The sequence below is a fragment of the Nannospalax galili genome, unplaced genomic scaffold (genome assembly GCF_000622305.1).
Source record: "Nannospalax galili isolate Female #2095 unplaced genomic scaffold, S.galili_v1.0 scaffold1258, whole genome shotgun sequence".
NCBI lineage: Eukaryota > Metazoa > Chordata > Mammalia > Rodentia > Spalacidae > Nannospalax > Nannospalax galili.
Window position 1 is genome coordinate 987690 of NW_008341370.1, and position 26249 is coordinate 1013938.

General features: G+C 47.0%; 2 protein-coding genes across 12 annotated transcripts in view; both read left to right on the top strand.

The window, feature by feature from the left end:
* The window catches only part of LOC103737119 (AT-rich interactive domain-containing protein 1A), a 90299-nt gene extending 75778 nt beyond the window's left edge, over window positions 1-14521 (top strand). The window contains exons 11-20 of one of the 3 annotated variants that reach the window (XM_029565239.1): window positions 387-596; window positions 3677-3884; window positions 5244-5376; window positions 5540-5715; window positions 6177-6327; window positions 6404-6538; window positions 6619-6715; window positions 7159-8050; window positions 8401-8531; window positions 11481-13205. In XM_029565239.1, coding sequence (XP_029421099.1) covers window positions 387-596; window positions 3677-3884; window positions 5244-5376; window positions 5540-5715; window positions 6177-6327; window positions 6404-6538; window positions 6619-6715; window positions 7159-8050; window positions 8401-8531; window positions 11481-13205 — 3858 coding nt within the window. Of the gene's footprint in view, window positions 1-386; window positions 597-3676; window positions 3885-5243; window positions 5377-5539; window positions 5716-6176; window positions 6328-6403; window positions 6539-6618; window positions 6716-7158; window positions 8051-8400; window positions 8532-11480 lie in introns of all 3 variants that reach the window. The other 2 variants (XM_029565241.1, XM_008836829.3) reach the window with 2 other exon arrangements.
* Window positions 14522-22650: 8129 nt separating this feature from the next.
* Pigv (phosphatidylinositol glycan anchor biosynthesis class V) overlaps window positions 22651-26249 on the top strand; it is a 12144-nt gene continuing 8545 nt past the window's right edge. For 3 of the 9 annotated variants that reach the window (XM_008836831.3, XM_029565242.1, XM_029565243.1), the window contains exons 1-2: window positions 22809-22966; window positions 25543-25654. In XM_008836831.3, the coding sequence (XP_008835053.1) occupies window positions 25577-25654 (78 nt within the window). In that variant the 5' untranslated portion in view covers window positions 22809-22966; window positions 25543-25576. The other 6 variants (XM_008836833.2, XM_008836834.2, XM_008836832.3 and 3 more) reach the window with 4 other exon arrangements.

Sequence of the window (26249 nt, forward strand, 5' to 3'; positions counted from 1 at the left end):
ACACACACACTTTTTTTTTTAAGCCAGTAACTTGAGTTTTAATTCTAGCACCTGGGAGACCAAAGCAGAAGAATTTCAAAGCTGGCTTGGGCTACAGAGGAAGACTTTCCCTCAAAAGAGGAAAAAGAAAAGAAAAAGAAACTAGTAAAAAAATTTATCCTAGCTGGGCGTGGTGGCGCACGCCTTTAGTCCCAGCACTCTGGAGGCAGAGGCAGGCAGATCTCTGTGAGTTCAAGGCCAGCCTGGTCTGCATAGTGAGTTCCAGGACAGCTGGGGCTACAGGGAGACCCTGTCTCAAAAAGACCAAAAAAAAAAAAAAAAAAAATTTATCCTTAATATGGACTTTGAATTTGATCCAGTCTATGAATTTTGACCCACCCTTCCAGAAATCCAGTTCTTCTACTACAACCAATGAGAAGATCACCAAGTTATATGAACTGGGTGGTGAGCCTGAGAGGAAGATGTGGGTGGACCGTTATCTGGCCTTCACAGAGGAGAAGGCCATGGGCATGACAAATCTGCCTGCTGTGGGTAGGAAACCTCTGGACCTCTATCGCCTCTATGTGTCTGTGAAGGAGATTGGTGGATTGACTCAGGTGAGTACCGGACAGTTGGCTTCCCATGGTACCATGTATCCCACAGGAACAGTGCTCTGCTGTGTTAGACACTTAAAACATATTTTTAACCAAGGCCTGTAAACCATAAGAGCTTTAATTTCCTTGTTGCTCAAACAGGGACAGTATGTATCATTTACTGTCAAAAGTTACAAATAAGGGGCCTAGAGAGATGGCTTAGAGGTTAAGAGCACTAGCTGTTCTTACAGAGGACCCAGGTTCAATTCCCAGCACCCACCTGGTGGCTAACAACCAGTTCCAGGGGTTCTGAGGCCTCCTTCTGACCTCCGAGGGTATTTCATGACATGGGTAGGGTACGCTTACACACATTCAGTGTACAGAGTATACAATACAGTCATACACGTAGAATAAAAATAATTTTTTAAAAAGTTAGGAATATGCTGGGCGTGGTGGTGCATGCCTTTAATCCTAGCACTCGAGAGGCAGAGGCAGGCAGATCTCTGAGTTCGAGACTAGCCTGGTCTCAATAGTGAATCCAGGCCAGCTAGGGCTATAGGGAGACCGTCTCAAAGAAGACCCCCCCCCCCAAAAAAAAAAAAAAAGTTGGGAAAAGGGTTTGGAGAGATAGCTCAGTGGTTAAGAACACTGGTTGTTCTTGCAAAAGACCTGGATTTGAATCCCACCCCCCACATGGCAGCTAACAACCGTCCGTAACTCCAGTCCCAGGAGATCCGACAGCCTCTTCTGACCTCCAAGGGCATTGCACCACACGGGTGTGCTTACCTACATGCAGGCAATACTTTGCACATACACATAAAATAAAAATTTTTTTTAAAGTTAAGAATAATAAATGTACAACTTCATCAAGGTTCCTGCTGTAGAACTTGGTCTCTAACATGGTACAAAGCAGCCAGAGTCATTGATCCTTTGAATCCAGGAAGCTTCCCAGGGGAGATGGGATTTCAGGAACTGCTTAATAATAGAATGTTTATGGAAGAAGCAGTGAAGTAGTGAGAAGTTAAGTATCTGATTGTTTTATGTGACTTAAGAGTGGATTAATCCCTTGCTGAAATGTCCTTGCCTCCCCCTGTGCCTTAAGGTTTTGTTTTGTGCTCAGTCCAAGACTAACTGGTGAGGCCGCACTGACTGATAGAAAGCCTACTTTGCTTTACAGACTTTGCTTCCATGGTGTGTTCTGTATTGTGCAGACCAGAAACCTGCTCTTGAGTTAGGGTGGGGGAACCTGACAGGGTGAGACTTACTCCAAACCTTCTAAATCAGAAAAGGAAAACAGCTGTCACCGTAGAAAAGAAAGTGATTGGAATGAAGCCAGCTAACAGTCAGCTGTGAATTCCTTCTCCCTTTAGCTCCATTCCCCTCCCCCACAAAAGAAAACAAAACAAAACAGGGCACGTGTAAACTGCTTATAACTGGCATGGGAAGCAAAGCCACATAAGGCTGCTGGGGTGACCCTGTATGTTCCTGCTTTTCCCCCTGTAAATTTATTTTTTTTTTTTATTATTATTTTTTAATTTTTTTTTTTTTTCCCTGCCTCCCAAGTGCTGGGATTAAAAGTGTGCACCACCATGCCTGGCTGTAATTTGTTCTTATACTGCTGTAGGGAAAGCAGGGATTGGTTAATAACTGGCTGACTGCTGATTGTTGGACCTCTGGATTCATTGAACCTAAGATGATGTATAGAAAGACTTGCTAAGCCTAAACCCGACTTCCAGTTTGCAAAAGGATGCAAAGCCTTCGGGAGGGGGTCTTTTTGAGATGGGCCCCAGCTGGCCTGGAACTCAAATTGACCTGCTTCTGCCTCTGACTCCGGAGTGCTTGGATTTAAGGCATGCGACAACCAGCGACAATGAGAAATTATAGAGAGTGCTGTTTGTGAGGGCTCTTAGGAGGCAAGAGTGAGTCCTGTGTTTGTCTAGCAGGTTAGTGGAATTTAGGTAGAGAGAAGGGGTCGTTCCAGTAGATTAAGCCAGGTGACATTAAAGATAGCGTAGCTGTCTCTCTTACCATTACTACCTCAGGAAGTATTCTTGGTCACCTCCCTTCCGTCTAGGTTATCCCCCTGCTTCCTCAAACTCTGGTTTCACAGCTACTAGATCAAAGGCATCACAACTTACTGATCTTTCTTTGTGGATCACTACTGGAATGCCGGTGTTCTTAGCACTAGAGGGATAAGCTTACCATAGGGTGGATGAGTAAGTATAAGAATATGGGCATGGTGGCACACGCCTTTAATCCCAGCACTCAGGAGGCAGAGGCAGGCGGATCTCTGTGAGTTCAAGACCAGCCTGGACAGCACTCGGGAGGCAGAGGCAGGCAGATCTCTGTGAGTTCAAGGCCAGCCTGGTCTACATAGTGAGTTCCAGGACAGCTGGGGCTACAGGGAGGCCATCTCAAAAAGACAAAAAAAAAAAAAAACGGGGAAGAAGGAAACATCCCTACTAGCACAGAAGGACTAATTATAAGGAACATTTGTGAAATAAATAAGTCAGTGTGCCTTGGGGCTGAGGAAAGGAGACAGAACTGGGCATTAGCTGCTAAGGAAAATGTTAAGTCACTAGGCCCTTCCAAATGTTTCTAGTTGGACAGTGACTGAGGGAAATGACCTGGAGTTGTTACTGCAACTCAAGGGAGCAGTAGCACAAGACTTAAACTGTCAGCCCCACCCTGAAATGGGGAAAATCATGTAAACACACCCCACCCCCACTGGGCATGGTGGCACATGCCTTTAGTCCCAGCATTCAGGAGGTCCAGGAAGGCAGATAGATGTCTGTGACCTTAGGGAGGCCATGCCAGTTGGGGCTACAGGAAGATGCTGTCTCAAGACCTGGGGGGCGGGGAGGAGGGGAAGCCAAGCAGAGGGTAAGATGAGGATTGGGGCATAAACACCAGATTCTTGAATTCTGTTCTGATACTGTTGCGACATTTGCCTGTTTTGAATAAACACCGATAGTTACATTCACCTAGAACTGTTCTATAAGAGGTGGGTTGCAGGTTGCAGCAATCAGTTGGGACTTACACTTGTGAGCTGAAAGGCCAGATGGAAGGTATACATACCTTGACTCTTCTGGTTGGTCGTGCAGGTCAACAAGAACAAAAAATGGCGGGAACTTGCGACCAACCTCAATGTAGGCACATCAAGCAGTGCTGCTAGCTCCTTGAAAAAGCAGTATATCCAGTGTCTCTATGCCTTTGAGTGCAAGATTGAACGGGGAGAAGACCCTCCCCCAGACATCTTTGCAGCTGCTGATTCCAAGAAGTCCCAGCCCAAGATCCAGCCTCCTTCTCCTGGTAAGGATGGGACAAGCAGCCCAACCAAGGCTGAGAGCCTGCTTCCTTATACAGTAGTGCCTTCCGTCAGGGGAGCAGAGCAGATGCCACAGATTTGTGTTGTACCCTGCTACACAGCTCAGCAGGTTGGCAAACTAAAGCTCGGGCAGTGGTAACTCCCTTGGGAGGTACTGTGCAACAGCCCTTAAGTTTTAATTTTCTAATTTTCCTGTTGTACACCTGGCATCTTGCCAAATGTTTGTAAACTAGTGAGTGGGAGGGACACCAGAGGAGTGAGGGAAAGCTGACAAATAGCAGTGTGGCTGGGCCATCTGGGAGCTGTGGCCTGCTGATGTCAGCGCCTTAGAATGCAGCTCAGACTAGAGCCCTGAATTCCCCAGAGAGCTAAGATGGTAATGAATGGGAAGGCGAGGGCAGGGAGGGAATATGAATGGAACTTTCTGATGGGAGTACCTCTGCCCACCCTCCATTCTGAGAGGAGGCTGGAGCCTAGGCTGCTGTGGGAAGAAGGCCAGGGCCCTGGAATCAGGGTGTAAGCGTATGTGCCCTGGCATTGACCTCTGAGGGTGTAATGAGTGCCTAAGATGACTCATTAGCTGGGGAGGCCTCAGCAGTGGGATATCTGCTGCTGGGAATGGCAATTAATGGAAACATTCATTACTGGGATTTCTGTGTTCATCAGTTCGGAGGATGTACCCTGGATTTCAGGGGCTCTAACTGGGAGTTTGTGCACCATCAGCATTATGGTGTTTAATACAGTAGATGAGTTCTTTGGAGAAGTAAAGTGAGGCAGTCCAAGGAAGCTGGCAGTAACTCAAGAAATGACTTGCATGATGATGTCATGTCATGGCTACATCACCCAGGCATGTCCAAGCCATGGGCCACATATGCCCCAGGATAACTATGAATGCAACCCAACATGAAATTATAAACTTAAAGTATTGAGAGGTTTTTATTTATTTCTTGTGGCTCAATTGTACAGCTCTTATGTGAACTCTGTGTGTGTGTGTGTGTGTGTGTGTGTGAGAGAGAGAGAGAGAGACAGGGTCTGACTATGTAGTCCTGACTAACCTGGAACTTGCTATGTAGACCAGGGCTGGCCTCAAATTAATAGAAATGACAAAACACATTCTCCTCTTTATGACCTGGCCTTGAGGTCCCCTGCTATGAGAAGACTGCTCAAGGATTTAATGTCCTTAGGAAAATCCCTTACAGAGATCCTGGGAAGGCAGGCACAGCATATAGGCGGGTCATCCCAGTGCTCTGGAGGCTAAGAGATTCTGCAACATTTGTATGTGTCTGTGAGAGTTAAGCACTTTTCTGACAAGTAAGCTGCTCACCATACATCTCTGTTTACAGCAGGATCAGGGTCTATGCAGGGGCCACAAACTCCTCAGTCAACCAGCAGTTCTATGGCAGAAGGAGGAGACCTGAAGCCACCAACTCCAGCATCCACACCACACAGTCAAATTCCCCCCTTACCAGGCATGAGGTAAGAACCATGAGCAGGGATAGAAGTTTGAGGGTCCGTGGGGATAACTCCTGAGTGGCTCAGTGGTGTTCCCTACCTACCAGACTAGTGATTCCTATGTATCTTGGCCTAGATTAGAGGAATTGGTCTATTTGGGGTTTCATTAATTTTCCTTACTCTGGAGCAGGAGCAACTCAGTCGGAATCCAGGATGCCTTTCCTGATGGAAGTGACCCCACATTCCAGAAGCGGAATTCCATGACTCCAAACCCTGGGTACCAGCCCAGTATGAATACCTCTGACATGATGGGGCGCATGTCCTATGAGCCAAATAAGGATCCTTATGGCAGCATGAGGAAAGGTGACCAGTAACTGTTGTTGACCTTGTGCATTCTTGTAAATACAACACCAGGCAGGGGGTATGAGAGTGGCTCATGGTTCTTGATGAATCTTCTGGGATTCTATACCAAACCCTCAAACCTTGCCACTCCCATCTTCCCTACCGCCTTTCTTTCCTTTCTTTTTGTTATGCTCTAGGGGTCAAACCTAGGGATTTATACATGTTGGGCAAGTCTTCTCTTGGCTGAGCTACATATCATCAATCACCTTCTTACCTCCCTCTTGCCTTTTGGCCTTACCTAGTAGCTCTTTAACAAGTACATGGTTTTTGCTGATAGGACCTATTTAGATCTCTTTCCTGTCAGGAAAGCAACAGGAGCGACCTACGCTCTGTAGAGATCCTGGGGCTTTGGAGTAAGCAAGGTGCAGGCTGCCTCGCCTACCACCCACCAGTCTTCTCATTGCCTTCTTTTCTGCACTCAGCTCCGGGGAGCGATCCCTTCATGTCCTCAGGGCAGGGCCCCAACGGCGGGATGGGCGACCCCTACAGCCGTGCTGCTGGCCCTGGGCTGGGAAATGTGGCTATGGGACCACGACAGCACTATCCCTATGGAGGTCCTTATGACAGAGTGAGGTAAGCATAGCCCTGCACTTGACCTTGGTACCCTGCAACTATAGTGTACTCAATTTCCTTCTCTGATTTTGTTTAGGACGGAGCCTGGAATTGGACCTGAAGGAAATATGGGCACTGGGGCCCCCCAGCCAAATCTCATGCCTTCCACCCCAGACTCGGGGATGTATTCTCCTAGCCGCTACCCCCCGCAGCAGCAACAGCAGCAGCAACGGTAAGTGAAACCTGGTCTCAGGGCCATTGTGCCCTCAGGCTTTGTCGTTCTCCACTCTGACCCTTTTTTCTCTTCTGCAGACATGATTCCTATGGCAATCAATTCTCTACCCAAGGCACCCCTTCCAGCAGCCCCTTCCCTAGCCAGCAGACCACAATGTATCAGCAGCAGCAGCAGGTAAGAAAGACTGAATGGGCCCATAGATCCCCCTTGAAAGCAGTAAGTAGCCAACTCTAATCTGTAGCAATCTGAAGCTCACTTTAGGTACTTGGTATTCCTCTCACCCAACTCACCATTCTGAGTGCAGTCAGTCCTCAATCAGCTTCCCCATCTGGAGTCCAGTCAAGTCTCCTTGTTCTTTAAAAGGGCTAGAAACAGACCTTATTTTGATTTCTAAGGTTTTGTCTATTTTCTACTTGGAGAACCCTAGAAGAGGTTGCTCTCAAAAACAACTCTTAAGAGATCATTTGCACAGGTGATCCTTTGTTCTCTTAGAGTCTGGTCCTCTTGGAGGGGCAAAAACAGGGAGAGGAAGTGTCTGATGGTAACCATCATGGCACTTGTGAATCTTGTGTGACTGAATGCTCAATGTTAATTTCCCTCTGCTTTCTCTGTCTTAGAATTATAAGCGGCCAATGGATGGCACATATGGCCCTCCTGCCAAGCGGCATGAAGGGGAGATGTACAGTGTGCCGTATAGCACTGGGCAGGGGCAGCCTCAACAACAGCAGTTGCCTGCAGCTCAGTCCCAGTCTGCCAGTCAACAACAAGCTGCCCAGCCATCCCCTCAGCAAGATGTGTACAACCAGTATGGCAATGCCTATCCTGCTGCTGCCACTGCTGCTACTGAGCGCCGACCTGCAGGCGGTCCCCAGAACCAGTTTCCATTCCAGTTTGGCCGAGACCGTGTCTCTGCACCCCCTGGTTCCAATGCCCAGCAGAACATGCCACCACAAATGATGGGTGGCCCCATCCAGGCATCAGCTGAGGTTGCTCAGCAAGGCACCATGTGGCAGGGGCGCAATGACATGACCTACAATTATGCCAACAGGCAGAGCACAGGCTCTGCCCCCCAGGGTCCTGCGTATCATGGTGTGAACCGAACAGATGAAATGTTGCACACGGATCAGAGGGCCAACCACGAAGGCCCATGGCCTTCCCATGGTACACGCCAGCCTCCATATGGTCCCTCAGCTCCTGTGCCTCCCATGACAAGACCCCCTCCATCTAACTACCAGCCCCCACCAAGCATGCAGAATCACATTCCTCAGGTATCCAGCCCCGCTCCCCTGCCCCGGCCAATGGAGAACCGCACCTCTCCTAGCAAATCTCCATTCCTGCACTCTGGGATGAAAATGCAGAAGGCAGGTCCACCAGTACCTGCCTCACACATAGCACCCGCCCCTGTGCAGCCCCCTATGATTCGGCGGGATATTACCTTCCCACCTGGCTCTGTTGAAGCCACACAGCCAGTGCTGAAGCAGAGAAGGCGGCTCACAATGAAAGACATTGGTAAGGAGACCTCCCTGATTGGGTGGCTGCATCTCCCCCTTTCCATCTTGCCCGTTTTTCCCTCCATCCTAGTATTCTAACTAAGGATAAATCTGGTACAATGCTTACTAAAAGAAAGCCAAAGAATTTAGGAGAAGGAAGAAATAAACCGATTCAGGTTTTTCTTTAAGGCATTGCCGTACAGTGATGTCATAGAGAGCTTAGAAGCAATGAAGGGCAGGCGTGTGTCCAGATAGGAACTGCTTTCTACCTTGTGTTACCTTCAGAGTAGCCTGACTAATGGGGCAGCCCTGGGGATGCCTCCAGCCAACCTAGGCTTGGTGGATGGACAACACAGAGGTTTATTTCAGGAACCCCGGAGGCATGGCGGGTAATGATGTCCCTCAAGTCTGGGCTCCTGGCAGAGAGCACATGGGCGTTAGACACCATTAACATCCTACTATATGATGACAACAGCATTATGACCTTCAGCCTCAGTCAGGTGAGTACTTGTTTCTGGGAAAGATGTGGAAGGCCTGGGACATTCTTGATGCAGATAGTTTTAAGTAACACCAGGAGTCAAGCCATCACCCAGTGCACTTCTCTCATTTTCCTCGATGTCATCTGTGTTGGCACTTTGCTTTCCTTTAATGCTGGGCACAGGGCCAGGATATTGAGAGCAGTGATCGCTTCCATGAACTATCATGTCGGTGCATTAGTGCACTAAGTCAACCATGCTGGCCTCAAACATAGATGCTGGGATTGAATATAGGTGTAAGCCACCATGCTCTCCTGGGAGAAACTTTTTGTTGTTGGTAAGAAATGCAAGAAAACTTGGGGCCAGTGAGATAGCTCAGCAGATAAAGGTGCTTGCCATTCAAGCAGGAATTCAATTCCCAGAAGGTAGGAGAGACATGGCTATAAAGTTTTCCTCAGACTTCCACATGGATGCTGTCTCTCTCATGCTTACCTGCCCCCAATAATAATACTTTCTTTTAAATGTAAGACTAGGGGCTGGGGTTGTAGCTCAGTTGGAAAAGTTCTTCCCTACCATACACAAGGCCCTGGGATCCAATCCTTTAGCACTGTATAAACCAGGTGTGGTGGTATATTCATAAACTTGGAAGGTATAGGCAGGAGATCCTGAAGGAATGCTACTAAGGACATATTTTCTAGACCATAAGGAAAAACACCTGTGGTGTTTGTATCAGTGAACAAAACAGCCTATTTTTCCCTCCTTTGCTGCTTCTCCTTTGAGTGAGAAGGCACTGTTAATCTCATTTTCTTTGGGTATGGAATAAGTAGGGGTTTTCTTGTATGGTTTTGCTATTGAGGTCCTCCTACTTCAGTCTCCTTGGTGCTGGCGTTTCTGGTTCGTGACATTCTGCCCAGCTCACCTTACCCTTTTTTAATCATCCTTGAAATCTGCCAACCTATTAATGAAGGAGCTGACTAGAGGGTCATTGTTATTTTCCTTCATATCATCCTTACAAACAGCCCTTCAAGACATGTGGCCATTTAGAGCTGAGTAAATAGGCTCAGAGTATATCCTGGCCCAGTTCACATTGCTGTCAGCAGAATCTTTCTGAACCCAAAGCCTGGCTTTCTTTATTTATTTATTTTAGTTTTTTGTTTTGTTTTGTTTTGTTTTTTGTGAAGGGTCTCATACTGTAGCTTAGACTGATCTAGAGCTCATTGTGTATCCCAGGCTAGCCTTGAACTCAAATCAGTCCTTCTGCCTCAATCTTGCAAGCAGTGGGATTAATAATGTTTGTGATTCACCATACCTGGCCAAAGTCTGACTTATTTCCATTGCATGCTTCTGTCCAAAAGGAAGTAAAGGAACAAATTTAGATTGTTTTCCATATGCCAGGAGCAACCTTAAAAAGTTCAGAGATTCTCATCTTTTCATGCTGCGACTTCCTGGGAGAGGCAGTATTCAAACTAGATTTTTCTAATTCTAAAACTCCAGTGGATGGATGGATGGATGGATGGCAGTATTCAAACCTAGATTTTTCTAATTCTAAAACTCAGATAGATAGATGATAGATAGATAGATAGATAGATAGATAGATAGATAGATAGATAGATAGATTTTTCTAATTCTAAAACTCAGATAGATAGATGATAGATAGATAGATAGATAGATAGATAGATAGGCAGGCAGGCAGATAGGCAGACAGGCAGGTAGATAGGTAGATAGACATTCATTTTTCTGTATATTCTGCCAAACATTAATATGACCAGAAATAAGTAGAGAGTAGAACATCTGTTGACAGTGCATTACCCTTTCTTTTTTGTTTTTTCTTCCCCATTTTGGTTTTTTTTTTTGAGACAAGATCTCCCTGTAGCCCCAGCTGAGCTAAAATTCTCTATGTAGACCAGTCTACCCTTGATCTCACAGAAATCTACCTGCCTCTGCCTCCCAAGTGCTGGGATTAAAAACGTGAGCCACCACACCCAGCACATTCCCCTTTCTTAGCTTGTGTTGGAAGGGGTTATCCCACCATGCTTAGACTTGAGCTCCATATGGCCATGGGATTTAGGGAATTACTTGGAGGGATAATAGCAGCAACCAACAGTAGGAAACCAGCCCAATGAAAAGCAGAATGCTGGTTCACAAAGAGGAGGTCAGTGATAGGTGCACTGGTGGGTACAGTGCAGGGCAGTGACTTATATTGCCATCCTGCTGAGGGCAAATTTGTGTGGGCATTGTTTGGTTGAAAGAAAGCTTTGAGCTCTTTTTTATTTTTTTTTTAATTATTTTTATTTTACATGTATGAGTGTATTGCCTGCGTGTATGCAAGTGCACCCATGTCTTGCATTGCTGTGGAGGTCAGAAGAGGGCTTAGGATTCCCCTGGAACTGAATTGGGTTAAGGATGGTTTGTAGCCACCATGTGGGTACTGGGAATTGAGCCTGGGTCCTCTGTTAAGAGCAGTCAGTGCTCTTAACCACTGAGCCATTTGTCCAGCCCCCCCCCTTTTTTTTTATATTTATTTTATCTGTATGAGTGTATTGCCTGCATGTAGGTAAGTGCACCCATGTCATGCAATGCCCACAGAAGACAGAAGAGGCCGCCGGATCCCCTGGGACTAGAGTTACGGACAGTTGTTAGCTGCTGGGGGTGCTGGCACTCTAACTGGGTCTTAACTGTGCAAGAACACTCAGTGTTCTTAACCACTGAGTCATCTCTCCAGCCCCTGAGCTCTTTTTTTTTTTTTTTTTTTTTTTTTTTTTTTAAAAATTTTTTTGTTTTTTTTTTTTGCAAAAGAAAAAACGTAGACGTGAAGATCAATAGTTTCCTCTGTAGAATTCTTTAGGGACGGAGCAGCTCCCTCCTCTTAGGTCAGGGCCATGTCTTAATTTGAAGGAAAGGGAAAATTGGATAGAACTTGGGCTCTCTCAAGTCTAGGGTTCTTCCCTTCATTTATTTCCTTTTTTCTTTCAGCTCCCAGGATTGCTAGAGCTCCTTGTAGAATACTTCCGTCGATGCCTGATTGAGATCTTTGGCATTTTAAAGGAGTATGAGGTTGGGGACCCAGGACAGAGAACACTACTAGACCCTGGGAGATTCAGCAAGGTGTCTAGTCCAGCCCCTACGGAAGAGGAGGAGGAAGTGCTTCTAGGTCCTAAACTAGAGGAAGAAGAGGAAGAGGTAGTTGGAAATGATGAGGAGATGGCCTTTTTGGGCAAGGACCAGCCAGCTTCAGAGAACAATGAGGAGAAGCTAGTCAGTAAGTTTGACAAGCTTCCAGTAAGGATCGTACAGAAGAATGACCCCTTTGTGGTGGACTGCTCAGATAAGCTTGGGCGTGTGCAGGAGTTTGACAGTGGCTTGCTGCACTGGAGGATTGGTGGTGGGGACACCACTGAGCATATCCAGACCCACTTTGAGAGCAAGATGGAGCTGTTGCCTTCCCGGCCTTCAGTGCCCTGCCCAACACCCGCCCGGAAACATGTCTTAACAGCAGAGGGTACACCAGGGACAACAGAGCAGGAGGGCCCCCCGCCGGATAGCCTTCCAGAAAAACGGATCACAGCCACCATGGATGACATGTTGTCTACCCGGTCTAGCACATTGACTGAGGAGGGAGCAAAGAATGCAGAGGCCACCAAGGAAAGCAGCAAGTTCCCATTTGGCATTAACCCAGCACAGAGCCACCGGAACATCAAGATCCTAGAGGACGAGCCCCACAGTAAAGACGAGACGCCACTGTGTACCCTTCTTGACTGGCAGGATTCCCTTGCTAAACGCTGTGTCTGTGTCTCCAATACCATCCGAAGCCTATCATTTGTGCCAGGCAACGACTTTGAGATGTCTAAACACCCAGGGCTGCTGCTTATCCTGGGCAAGCTGATCCTACTGCACCACAAGCACCCAGAGCGGAAGCAGGCACCACTAACTTATGAGAAAGAGGAGGAACAGGACCAAGGGGTGAGCTGTAACAAAGTGGAGTGGTGGTGGGACTGCTTGGAGATGCTCCGGGAAAACACCTTGGTCACCCTTGCCAATATCTCGGGGCAGTTGGACCTTTCACCATACCCCGAGAGCATTTGCCTGCCTGTCCTGGACGGACTCCTACACTGGGCAGTTTGCCCTTCAGCTGAAGCCCAGGACCCCTTCTCCACCCTAGGTCCCAATGCTGTCCTCTCCCCACAGAGGTTGGTCTTGGAAACCCTCAGCAAACTCAGCATCCAGGACAACAATGTGGACCTGATCTTGGCCACACCCCCCTTCAGCCGCCTGGAGAAGTTGTATAGTACCATGGTGCGCTTCCTCAGTGACCGAAAGAACCCAGTGTGCCGGGAGATGGCTGTGGTACTGCTGGCCAATCTGGCGCAGGGGGATAGCCTGGCAGCCCGGGCCATCGCAGTGCAGAAGGGCAGCATCGGCAACCTCCTGGGCTTCCTCGAGGACAGCCTTGCTGCCACACAGTTCCAGCAGAGCCAGGCCAGCCTCCTCCACATGCAAAACCCACCCTTTGAGCCAACTAGTGTGGACATGATGCGGCGGGCTGCCCGTGCGCTGCTTGCCCTGGCCAAGGTGGACGAGAACCACTCAGAGTTCACTCTGTACGAGTCACGGCTGTTGGACATCTCAGTATCACCACTGATGAACTCATTGGTTTCACAAGTCATTTGTGATGTACTGTTTTTGATTGGCCAGTCATGACAGCCGTGGGACACCTCCCCTTCCTGTGTGTGTGTGAGTGTGTGGAGAACTTAGAAACTGACTGTTGCCCTTTATTTATGCAAAACCACCTCAGAATCCAGTTTACCCTGTGCTGTCCAGCTTCTCCCTTGGGAAAGTCTCTCCTGTTTCTCCTTCCTCTCCCACCCAACTCCCTCACACCTTTCTGTTCCTCATCCTCACCTTGTTTCCCTCAGGATCCCACCCTATTTGAAAAGACAAAGCTCTGCCTACATAGAAGACTTTTTTTATTTTAACCAAAGTTACTGTTGTTTACAGTGAGTTTGGGGAAAAAAAGTGGCTTTCCCGGTCCTTGCATCAACGGGGTGCCACATTTCATAACTGTTTTTAATGGTTAAAAAAAAAAAAATACAAAAAAAAAAACCCTGAAGGACAAAAAGGTGACTGCTGAACTGTGTGGTTTATTGTCGTACATTCACAATCTCGCAGGAGCCGAGAAGTTCGCAGTTGTGAGCAGACTCTGTTCACTGGAGAGGCCTGTGCAGTAGAGTGTAGACCCTTTCATGTACTGTACTGTACACCTGATACTGTAAACATACTGTAATAATAATGTCTCACATGGAAACGAGAGAGGACGCTGGGTCAGCAGCAAGCTGTAGTTTTTAAAAATGTTTTTAGTTAAATGTTGAGGAGAAAAAAAAAGGCTTTTCCCCCAAAGTATCATGTGTGAACCTACAACACCCTGACCTCTTTCTCTCCTCCTTGATTGTATGAATAACCCTGAGATCACCTCTTAGAACTGGTTTTAACCTTTAGCTGCAGCGGCTGCGCTGCCACGTGTGTATATATATGACGTTGTACATTGCACATACCCTTGGATCCCCACAGTTTGGTCCCCTCCCAGCTACCCCTTTATAGTAGGACGAGTTAACAAGTTGGTGACCTGCACAAAGCGAGACACAGCTATTTAATCTCTTGCCAGACGTCGTCCCTCTTGGTGCGATGCTGTACAGGTCTCTGTAAAAAGTCCTTGCTGTCTCAGCAGCCAATCAACTTATAGTTTATTTTTTTCTGGGTTTTTGTTTTGTTTTTGTTTTCTTTCTAATCGAGGTGTGAAAAAGTTCTAGGTTCAGTTGAAGTTCTTGATGAAGAAACACAATTGAGATTTTTTCAGTGATAAAATCTGCATATTTGTATTTCAACAATGTAGCTAAAAACTTGATGTAAATTCCTCCTTTTTTTCCTTTTTTGGCTTAATGAATATCATTTATTCAGTATGAAATCTTTATACTATATGTTCCACGTGTTAAGAATAAATGTACATTAAATCTTGGTAAGACTTTTGTGAGGCTTTTTTTATTTTCAAATTATTTAAAAGCTTGACTCTCAGCTAGAGAGGTGGCTCATGGGTAAGAGCACATACTGCTCTTGCAGAGGCTTGAGTTCAGCACCCAGGTAGGGCAGCTCACAATCACCTGCAACTCCAGCTCCAGGGAATCCAATGCCTCTGACCTCTGCAAGCATTTGCAGACACATATACAAATAATTAAAAATAGGGGCTGGGTGCTGGAAAGATGCCTCCGGTTAAGAGCACTGGCTGCTCTTGCAGAGGACCTGGGTTTGATTCCCAGCACCAACATGGGGGCTATCTATAATTCCAGTTCCAGGGGATCCAACACGCTCTTCTGACCTCCACAGACACTGCATGACATGGGTGCACTTAACATACACATGTGCAGGCAATACTATACCCGTGAATGAAAATAAAATACTTTTTAAAAAACATGATTAAAAATAAATGCTTGACCTTTTGTGGGGTATGAGGAGTTATAGTCCTGTTTTCCTGAACCTCCCTTACATGCTCTCCTAAATCTTGGCAAAGGGAGGGTCTCAAAGTCATTAATAAAATAGTCATTTACCTAATGGCAGCCTCTATCACTTGTATCTCTAGACTGACTCTTGTGACTCCAGGCTATTTAGCGGTTCTGACATCTTTAGTACAAATTTAACTTGAAAATGTACAGGCTAAAGTGCCCTGGCTTCCCTGAGGAAGACTGCTTCTCTCAGCTTTGTTGGTGAATGGCAAGTCCAGCCTCATCATTTGGCTGAGGATGCATCCTGGACTCCTCATCTCCACATCCAGTTTGTATCATTCCAGAAAATTACTCTCAATCCTGCTACTGTGGTTCTAAACATGGTCACATCTTTCCTCAATTCTTAAGACCTTCCCTGCTGAGTGTGGGTCACCCCTTTAATCCCGGCACTGCAGGAGGCAGAGGCAGGCAGATCTGTGAGCTTGAGGTCACCCTGGTCTATACATAGTTCCAGGCCAGAAAGCAAGCTACCCATCTCGAAAAATAGTAATACCCTCCCCACTTATGCCTTGCTTTGCCTGGCCAAACATATAACAACAACCAGAATGACTCCTTAAAATCAGAGCAAACTCCTTCAACTGCTTAAACAAAAATCTAGAACCACTGGGCATGGTGATACATGCCTTCATTCCAGTGTATTAAAATACCTTTTGCCTAGCGTGGTGGCACACACCTGTAGTCCCAAGCACTTGGGAGGCAGAGGCAGGCGAACTCTGTGAGTTCAAGGCCAGCCTGGTCTACATAATGAGTTCAAAAAGACAAGAAAAAAGAAAAACCTTTTAATGGTGTGTGAGGCCTTTGGTTTTAATCTAGCTGGCTACCACCTTCCTGGTACTAATTCCCAATGCTCACTCCAAAAAGACCAAAAAAAAGAAGAGATGGCTCAGGGGTTGAGTGCATAAGGCTCCCTCTATGAGTTCAAGGCCAGCCTGATCTATATTGCAAGTTCCAGGCCAGCTAGGCTGCAGGGAGACTCTGTCTCAAGAAAGACAAAAAAAGAAAAGTGCATAAGGCTCTTACAGAGGACTCAAGTTTTTGAGTTCCCATTCCCAGCACCCAGTGTTGGATGGTTTACAACCACCTATCACCAACTATCCAGGATCTAGTGCTCCCTGTAGACACCTGCACTTATGTGCACATACACCCCCCACCCCCACACACTAGTCACTTTTTTTTTTTTTTTTTTTTTTTTTTTTTGGTCTTTTTGAGCAAAAAAATTTGCTGGGCGTAGTGGCGCTTGCCTTTAATCCCAGCACTCGGGAGGCCAAGGCAGGCAGATCCCTGTGAGTTCAAGGCCAGCCTGGTCTACATAGTGAGTTCCAGGACAGCTGGGGCTACAGGGAGACCCTGTCTCAAAAAGATAAAAAATAAAAATAAAAAATAAAATAAAAAATTTAAGGGGTGGGGATTTAGTTCAGTGGTAGAGCACTAGCCTACCAAGTGCAAATCCCTAGGTTCAGTCCTCAGCTGCGAACCAAAAACAAAATTTGCAATCTCAGGGCTGGAGAGTTGGCTCTGATTAAAAGCACTGGCTGCTGCTCTTGCACAGGACCAGGGTTTGATTCCCAGCACCCACATGGCAGCTAACGACTGTCCATAACTCCAATTCCATGGGATCTGATGCCTTCTTCTGACCTCCGAGGGCATTGCAGGATATGAGTGCACTTACACACATGCAGGCAATATACTTACACACATATTTTTTTTAATTGCAGTCTCAAGCCAATCTCTGCTCCCTGCCTTATATCATTTCTCTGCCTTACTTTTCTTACAGCATTTGTTAGTCTCAGGCCCACTGTGTTTTGTATTACCTGTCATCTGGAATATAAATTCTATGAACAGAGTTGTATATTCACTGCTACATCCCTTTCTAACATGCATTCTGGCACATAGTACCTACTTAATAACTGAGTGGAATCCCAGATGGGGGCAGATGGAGTTGCTTTTAGGTCAGTATCAATACATGGCCTCTCTGTTCATCCCTTCCCTTACAACAGAGAAAATTCAAGTTCAGAATTTTTCTGAAAAAAATCAGAAATAGGCCAGGCATGATGGCACATATCTTTAATCCCAGTGCTCAGGAGACAGGCAGGCAAGATCTCTGAATTGAGGCCAGCCTGGTCTACATAGTGAGTTCCAGACCAGTCAGAGCTATACCCTGTCTCCAAAAAGAGAGAGGAAGGAAAAAATCAGAAATACAACTAACAAGACCTCGTTGGTAGCACAATGAAACCTGAGATGATTTTCAATTGTATGCTGAACAAAATATATCACCAATAATCTGACAGCAGCCCTGTATTTGTGAGGTGTTCCGGCTCCCATTTTCCAGTTGAAGAAAAAGGCTAAGGACAGTCAAAGGCTTTTCTAAATTCATATACAAAAACAAGGCCCCACCTGATTGAGACCCACATTCTTCCCAATATACTACACCATACTCCCTCCATAGAAAAATCCAGACTAATTAAATCTAGCTAGAGAATACTGAAAGTAAGTTTTGTTTTTCTTTTATTTGACATGAGGCAGAAGTGTCTCAAGAATTTTAATCAAATGCTCATCACAACAGGGCTAGGAATGAATAATTAGTATTTATTGAGAAAGAAAAATCTTTGGCAACCAACAACCAAGATGCTTTCTTAGGATTTTTTTTGTCTTTTTTTTTTTTTTTTTTTTTTTTTTTTTTTGATCCTCCCTGTAGCCCCAGCTGTCCTGGAACTCACTACGTAGATCAGGCTGGCCTTGAACTCACACAGATCCACCTGCCTCTGCCTCCTAAGTGCTAGGATTAAAGGTGTGTGCCACCATACCTGGCTTCTATTTTTTTTTTTTAACTATATGAAAATCTTTATTTTGGTAAGTAATATTGCTAATGGCTATTTTTGCTCTGGGCCTCTTCAATCTCCCATTTTCCAGTGTACAAAGTGCATTTCTGGGCTGTGTGTGGAGTATTACCGAGGAGTTCGGTTTCCTGGGATCCTTTCAGCTGCCCTCCTGCAATGCAGGGGCTGCCTAGCCTGATCTCCAGTTTCTGACTGGAGTCACCTCTGGCCAAGAGCACTGCTGACCACTGAGCTGTGAGTAATTTGCCTTTGAGAAGTAAATAGAACTTTGCCAGAAGAGAACCCAGGGGTGTGGCCAGTAGTTCTTTTCCCAGGCTCCTCCCTACCCCCACCCCCAAATGACCTTAACCTTCTTTCATAGCTGGACAGCAGCCAAGCCCAGCCTAAACAATACTCTCAACCCTATTGGCTCTTTTGCTTTACAGTCACTGCCACCCCCAAGGAGCTAAGGCCTTCCCTCCAGGCCTTTCTGTGGAGTCAAGGTTTCTAACTACTGAAAGGCAGCTGCTGAAGGAAGTGTTTTTGGAAAATGCCCATGGGTTCTGAAGCATTGGTGTTTGGCACCTGCAATTAGAGGTTGACCTGGGGTAGATGGGCATCTTCAAGTGATACGGCAAAGGTCAAAAAGGTTACTTTTGATACATGTCCAAGGCCTAATTGGTGTCTTCTCAGATGTCAGGATAGATGTAAATATCACCCAACATCCTTAGAAACTGCCAATGGGATGCTGTGTGTGTGTGTTTTGAGACAGGGTCTCTCTGTAGCCCCAGCTGTCCTGGAACTCGCTATGTAGACCAGGCTGGCCTCGAACTCACAAAGATCCACCTGCTTCTGCCTCCCAAGTGCTGGGGTTAAAGGCATGCGCCCCATGCCTGGCTGGGATGCTTTTTTATCTACAGTGAGAAGTAGTTAGCAAGGTTCTGGCAAGGCATGGCTTCCTTTCCTTTCATTGTGGGCATTAGCCTAGCCTGCTGACAGTAGCTAGCGAGGAATCAGGGCAGTATAGTTGCTTTTGTCTCAGTAGTACAGCCTCGCATCCAGTGTCCCAGATCAGCTGCTGCAATATCATAGGATGGGGGCTTTGGAAAGTTTAATACCTGAAAGAGAACTACTGAGAATAGATATATACATCGGGCTGGGGTCAGGGCCATCTCCAGATGTTGAGGAAGGAGCAACGCAAAGCAGCACCAACGAGCAATAAGTGGTCACATTATTTTGGGGAGGAAAATGCTCTATGAGACTTGCCTAACTTCCCTCCCACCATCAAAGGGAAAATGTCTTTGTACACGGAGTTATAACAGCCTATCTTTAGAGAGTGCTTTATGCCAAGTACCATAAATCCTATGAGGGCAAGGACTGTCTTGCTCAATGATGCATCCTCATTAACTGTTGCATGGTAGGCTTCTCTGAAAGAAGAGGTAGGTGCTGTTAGGTAAGTGCTGTTATCTAGGATACTTAGCACCATTCCTAAAGACTAGCCACGTAGAAATAGATGAGGGGCTGGAGAGATGGCTCATCGGTTAAGAGCACAGACTGCTCTGCAGAGGACTCAGGTTTGATTCCCAGCACCCATATGGTGGTTAACAACCATCTGTAGCTCCGCTTCCAGGGGATCTGATGCCTTCTTCTGACTTCTGCAGGCATTGCACGACATAGGTACTCTTACACACAGGTAGGTAATACACTCATACACATAAAATAAAAATATAATAAAATCATTTTTTTTAAGAAAGAGATGAAAGGGCTGGGTATGGTAGTGCATGCCTTTAATCCCAGCACTCGGGAGGCAGAGGCAGGTAGATCTCTGTGAGTTCCAGTCTGGTCTACATAGCAAGTTCCAGACCAGCTGGGGCTACAGGGAGACCCTGTCTCAAAAAGACCAAAAAGAAAAAAGAAAGAAAGGAAGGAAGAAAGAAGGAAGGAAGGAAGAGGAAGAAAGAAAAAGGAAGAAGAGAAAGAATGAAAAAATCTGGGAACAATTATAGTAACGAAGTAATTGGTAGTTGGGCAAGGTAGCTCACACCTGTAATCTTGGCACTCAGAGGGCTGAGGCAAAAAAGGATCATGAGTTTGAGGTCAGCCTGGGCTACATATCATGACCATGTCTCAATAATAATATGAAGTGATAGAACCAATTTGGAAAGCTGAGACCTGAATTCAAGGCACAATGTGACTTTGACCACTTCCCTTAGTGAGCCTTAATTTCCTTACCTATAAAATATGGTATCAAGTTAAACTGACCTATTCACCAGATCTTTATTAAAGACACACAAAGTGGAAGGCATTGTTTTGTTGTGGTTTTGTTGTTGTTTTGGGTTTTGGGTGTGTAACTGTGGTGCTAGGGATAGAATCTAGGACAAGGGCTCTATCACTGAGCTATGGTCCCTGCCCAAATCATCTTTTCAAGTGCTCTAATACATTGGTGAAAGAGTGCCCTGGTCTTCTTCCATTACATTCAGAAGGCAGCATTCCAGAAATGGAAAACAAGCATGGAAATAAAATTCATGGTCTTCTTCCATTACATTCAGAAGGCAGCATTCCAGAAATGGAAAACAAGCATGGAAATAAAATTCATGGCCAGGATAAGCAGGTAATGCTAAATACTACTAGAAAACAGAGGGATGGGATAGATAGGACAGGCTGGATACCTTTCTGAGGCAGGGAGAACCTCCGAGGAGGCGACATCTCTGAGTCCTGAATATAGATGGCTGACCAAAGGGTGGTCTGTTACGATAATGTTAAAAGCAAGGAAATGGGCCAGAGCAGTGCCAGGCAAGTTCAAGGAACGAAAATGTTGTAACCCTCTTGAATTTTAGGATTTTAGAAATAGTGACGCATTACCTGCATTGATTAACTTAGGAATATGTATTATGAAACTGTTCCCTGGCAGTGAGGGGCATTTCCTTCTTACCAGAAGTTGGGAGGTATAGTCTTTCTGGAGCCCTGGGATATGACTGTCTCACTTGCTTTCCCTAGTTCTGGCTCAGCTGGCTTTGTGTTGATGCAGGCTCCATTTTAGGTGCAGACTTTAAAAGCAAGCTGCAGAGTGCTGCCTCTTTCACCTCTCACTCAGCCTTGGAGCCTACAACTCTCCCCCCTCCCCACCTCCTTCCACCCTGCCTTCCAGTCTAAAGAGCCAGGGAGCTTGGGCTTTGACAGTACAAGATTCCCTGTCTTCCGGTTGGAGTATAAGCCAGAAAATGAACAGGAAACAGAGCGGAAGAGGAGGGGGTTGGGTAGCTGGTTAGAAAAGGAAGGAGAAATTGCAGCAAAGTGTAGCTGAAAATCTAGAAAATCTAGACAGCTGAAAAGCTACCTCTAAAGGGTGAGCTGATCAGAGAATATTCCCAACTGTCACAAGAGACCCCCTCCCACCTGGCCTTTTCTACAAGTAGATTTTTAAGGGAATTTGGTGTAAGCAGACAGAACCCTCAGAATACATGTTTTTTTTCCTTGTGAATTCACAAAGCTAGGACAATTCATTTCTCAGTGTTGTCTTTGCAGAGCGCTCTCTGAATCTCCTGGGCTTCCCGAGATTCGAGGTACAACCCTGGGCCCTAGTCACAAGTGTGCCCAGAGTGACAGGCATTGCCACTTCACTCACAGGCCCTCGGAGCTTCGAAAAATGCATTCCACCACAAAACCTAGAACGACCATGTTCAACTCCTTTTTTCCCTTTACTAACCACTAAAACGTGCCTTGTACTTTATCCACCTTACATACATACAACAAACATCCGGGAGACAGTTTAGGTCTCAGGGCCTGAAATGAGTTATAAAGATACAGCTCCCGGTCCCCACCGAACTGACAGGCTAGTTTTCCTTGCCAGGAGAGATAGCGACCATCTCTTTGTTCCCACCCACATTGGTGGCTGTTGCAGAAGATAAACCCCTCCCTCAGTCAGAGCTGTGACCAGAGGCTAACCCAGCCCCGAGCTTCTTTAGAGGGCAGATAACTGAAACCACAGACGGTTTTGGAATCCTGAGAAACCAGAAATCCACCAACGGAGAAGGATTTATCTGTTTCCTTTAAGGAGGGTGCAAAGTTGTTCTAACAGTTTCCGTTACAGGGGCACCAACTGGCCGCTCCTCCCTAACAGACGGTTGTGTTGAGTTAGCTTCCTTTTTCTTCTTTTTTTGGCGCCACTTCCTAGGACAGAAACTGCTTGGGGAAGGAGTCGTGGAGAGGGGGGTAGTTGTTCTCTGAGGTTTCCTGCATCATCCTCAAAAGCCACCCTGGGTGGGACTGAGAACCTGCAGAACAGAGAGGTCCCTGGTAGCCAGGGGCGGGGAAAGCCTGGGGGATTCCCCACTTTCTTACCCAGGCCCAACTACCGCTGCTGGCCACAGAAACCCCAAGCAGGCTTCTTTCTGGCTATTCAGAGATTATCTAAATGTGTGTCAGGCCCTGCGCTGAGCTGGAGGTTCAGGCTTCTGCGCAGAGGCCTGGGGCAGCCCCCAGAGAAGCTTCCCCCGGGCACCATGGCCCATCCCGGGAACGCAGTGGACGCTCGCGGGCTGGGACTGGGGCAAGAGCCCCGATTCTGACACCGCAGCTCCTGCGCACAAGCTGATGGCGCGGGAAGAGTTTGAGAAGAGGACCGAGGGCGAGAGGCAACTCCTAAAGTGTCACCAAGGCGGGAAGGTGTACCACACAGCTACAGCCCCAAACCCAGCGCGGACCAACATGGCCGCTGCTGAGGAAGGCGGGGCAGCTCCGAAGTCCGGGCAGGAGAGGGGCGGTGCTGCCTTCGGCCGAGCCAGTGCGCATGAGCAGGGCGCTGGGACCCGGATGTGGGTGCTAAGGTTTGAGCTCCAGTGGGGAGCTCTGGACGCGCGGACTCCTGCGCCGCAGCTCTGGAGTTCTCCAGCGAAGAAAGCTGTCAAACGCAGGCTGAGAGAAATTAGGCGGAGGCTGCAGACAAGCGAGGAACCCCGCCCCTTCGCCATTGCGGCCTGCGGCGCCGCCTCTTCCTTTGCTGCCTCCCGCCCTCGTCCGCTTCCGGCCTTCTTCCTGGCCCGGGCCTGCGGCTCCCACGGGACGAGCCCCCCGAGGTTGTGGCTCCCTTGGGGTGAGGGTCGATGCCTGGTCCTGCACCGGCACTGTGTCCGAAAAGAGCCGGCCAACACCGGCTCCCGGCCCCGCGGGCCCAGCCGAAGGCGGCTGATAGCGCGGGATGGCCCTCGAGGCCGCCGCTGGCCCTGCGGACCCTGGCCTGAGCGAATCACCCACCCACGGAGGTTGTTAGTCTTACCCTGGGTGTCCAGGGCTGCAGTTGAGGCTGTCCCAGATAGGATCCATCACCATGCGCTTCCAGCAATAGCATGCGCTGTCATTGGAGGAAGTGCTGGGCTAGGTGTTGGAGACCTGGGGTATCATCTGGCTGGAAAGGAATCTACCCACTGTCTATGTTTCTATAACGCGCTCATGACCTTGGGCATGCGGTTTCAGAAGCAAAGAAAATGAGGCTTTTAAAGTACTGGGTGTGTCAGTTGGCTCCAGTGAGACTCAGTTTTCACATCCATAAAATGGCGATGGTAATTATCCTGGTCTCTTAGTGTTTAATGATCCCTGGAGCCTCTTTATCTCACGGGAAAATGAAAGAATGGAACTAGTTGACCTATAAGCGTTCTGCCAGTTAAGAGTCAAATTTTGCAAGGGGCTTGTTGCAAGGGAGTTGGCAACTAATAGAGGGAGAGTTGACTGGCTTTCTTTTGATTTCACTTGATTTAAGTGTAAATTAAGTGTGGGTAGTATCTCCTGTGGCCGCTTAGGCCAGAACGTGACTCTGGAAAGAGGAAGAGACCACATGTCTGGTCCAGATGCAGAGGTGTGTGCGGTACTTTTCTGTACCCTGCCTCTCCTGCATGCTGAGGCCAGGGAAGAGTGAGTTCATCCTAAAACCGAGTACCCTGAGACTGGTGTCGGTGTTGCTGTGATTTCTTTGGTTTAGCGAGTCCGGAGGTGCTCTGTTGCCCTCCGAGGCTTTTCAGAAGCTTGCCTTTAAGCTGAATTTTCAGCAAGTAGCCCTGCGTGGACTTGAGGGCCCCTCCTTTCCTCCTGGCCTTCTGGTGATGGAGTAAGCGGCAGGCGCCCCCTTGTGCCAGAGAACTATTGTCGGTGTTCGCCAATTTCATTTCCTTTCTGGAGAATTTTATTTTCAGTGACTCATATGACTTTGTCATCTTGCTTTTTTAAAAAAAATATTTATTTTGGGTGCATGTGTTTGTGATGAGGGGGTGTCACAACACACACGAACGTGGAGAGGTCAACTGGTGAAACTTGGTTCTTTCCTTCCACCATATGGATCCTGAGGATCAAACTCAGATCCTCTGTCTTGGCAGCAAGCACCTTTACCGGCAGAGTCATCTTGCTTTTAACATAAGAGATGGTGGAAGGAGTATTTGGAGCAGTGACTTGGTATCCTGTACCTCCCACTGCTGCTCATTCGCAACGGGTTGAAGATGCCTGTTTATGTGCCAGGCACTGGGGCTGCAATGATGCTCTGTCCTCTTCAGCTACCTAAGTAAGCAATAGCAATAAAGACACCAGAGCAAGGGCAGTGAGCACACCATCTAGCTAGAATCAGAGTGAATTCTAAAGGTTTGGTAGGTGTTAAACTGAGAGAAGGAAGTTTTCCAGCTCTTCTTGCTAAATGTCTCCACTTAAATCCTCCCCCCTCCCCAGAGGCACAGTCTTCCACTCCATGCTGGTGAACTGTCTGTGCTCCTGCCCTCCTTTCTTCCCAGGCTGGTGTTGAAAGTTCTGTAGGAGCCCTTGCTGCTTTTAACCTATGGAATTATAAAAAATGCCTTAAAGTGCATTCCTTACTGCAGAATGGCTTTGGGTTTTTTTGTACATTGCTGCCGCTCCAACAATGAGATGGGAATAGCAGTTTTTTCCATTCCTAGTAGTAGACTCTGTCTTTGCCTTAAGTTTGTTTTAGCCATGAGAGCTGGCCGAAGTCCTGCTGAGTGGTGGTTTGCTTTTCCTTCTCCACTTAACAGAGCAGCTGAACACACATCAGAGAGCTGGCATGTGCAGTTATTACAGGCTTCTGGTATGGTTCCGTGCCCCACTTTGGGGACTCTGGTTTCGGACTTAGTTTATTATTCTGGGTACGAGGGGAAGAAAGGGCACACATCAAATAGCAGCCACAACATAGATTTGTGTGGCACTTTGCGTGTTAGTCCATTTCATTGTCGTGACAAGTTTGTGAGCTAGGCCACAAAAGGATAGTGTGCTCCCATTTTACACATGCAGAACTGAGTCTCGGTGGGGATTAAAAGAGAACTTACAAGTGACAGTCAGGAATGAGAACTTGCAAGTGACAGTCAGGAATTGAACCCAGGTCTGACTCCTATGTAGGTGCGCTCAATAAGCTTTTCGAGGTTTTCTGTGAGCTTAGCTTTCCAGCTTCATGCTTATCTATGTGGCATTTAATCTGACAAGAATACAGTGTTTCAGAGTGACACCCAGTGGTCCATCTGCCTCCAACATACTCTTTCCTCTGGGAAGTATATTTGGGAAGTAGGTCGTTATATTTGCTGTAGTAATGCTGAAGGGAGGGGTTCCTGTGAAGACGATTTTCAATAATTTGCTTTCAGCCCATGTGTGATATTTTCTTCCTTGGGTGTTGGAATTTAGAAGCCTGAGGAAGCTCAGTCCTGGTGGTGAGAGGATGTGGCCCCTAGACCCATCCCGGAAAGAGGTGCTGAGGTTTGCAGCCAGCTGCCGTATCCTGACCCTCATGCTGCAGGTCAGTCTCTGATCCTTTTCCTGAACATTCTATTGTGACATGACTGAGACAGGCATAAAGAATAAATGGTCTCCATCTCTCCCAGGTGTGTCCCATCATGTGGTTGGACCCATTCAGACACAGACTTTATAGGTGAAATGTGGGCAGGAATCTTAGTAACAGTGTCATTCTCCTGTTTTACACAAGAAGCAGCAGAGGCCCAGTCAGGTTAAATGATTTATCCAAAGCCACAAAGCAAGATAAAGGGCCAGAGTTGGACCCTAGGCTCCCTACCTCCAGAGCTAGGGCTTTCCAACAGACCTTAATTATTTAATGGTCTTACCAGCAGAGATGCTTTCAAGGTATATGTGACAGCTCAAAGTGTTGCTCAGGATTCCTTTATCAGGAGACTAAGCACTGTGTTAGTTGGTTGACTGGGAGAGAGGAGGCACTTTGCAAATCCTGAGACTGTCTATGCATAATTTACCAGTAATGCCCCCCATCCTCGACATGTCTCCCCTGTTCTCCCAAACCCTCACTGTTCTCTGTCTTTATTCTTTTGAACTCCCTTTCCCCAAGGCTGCCTTGATACATATTGTAATAAAATTTATATATA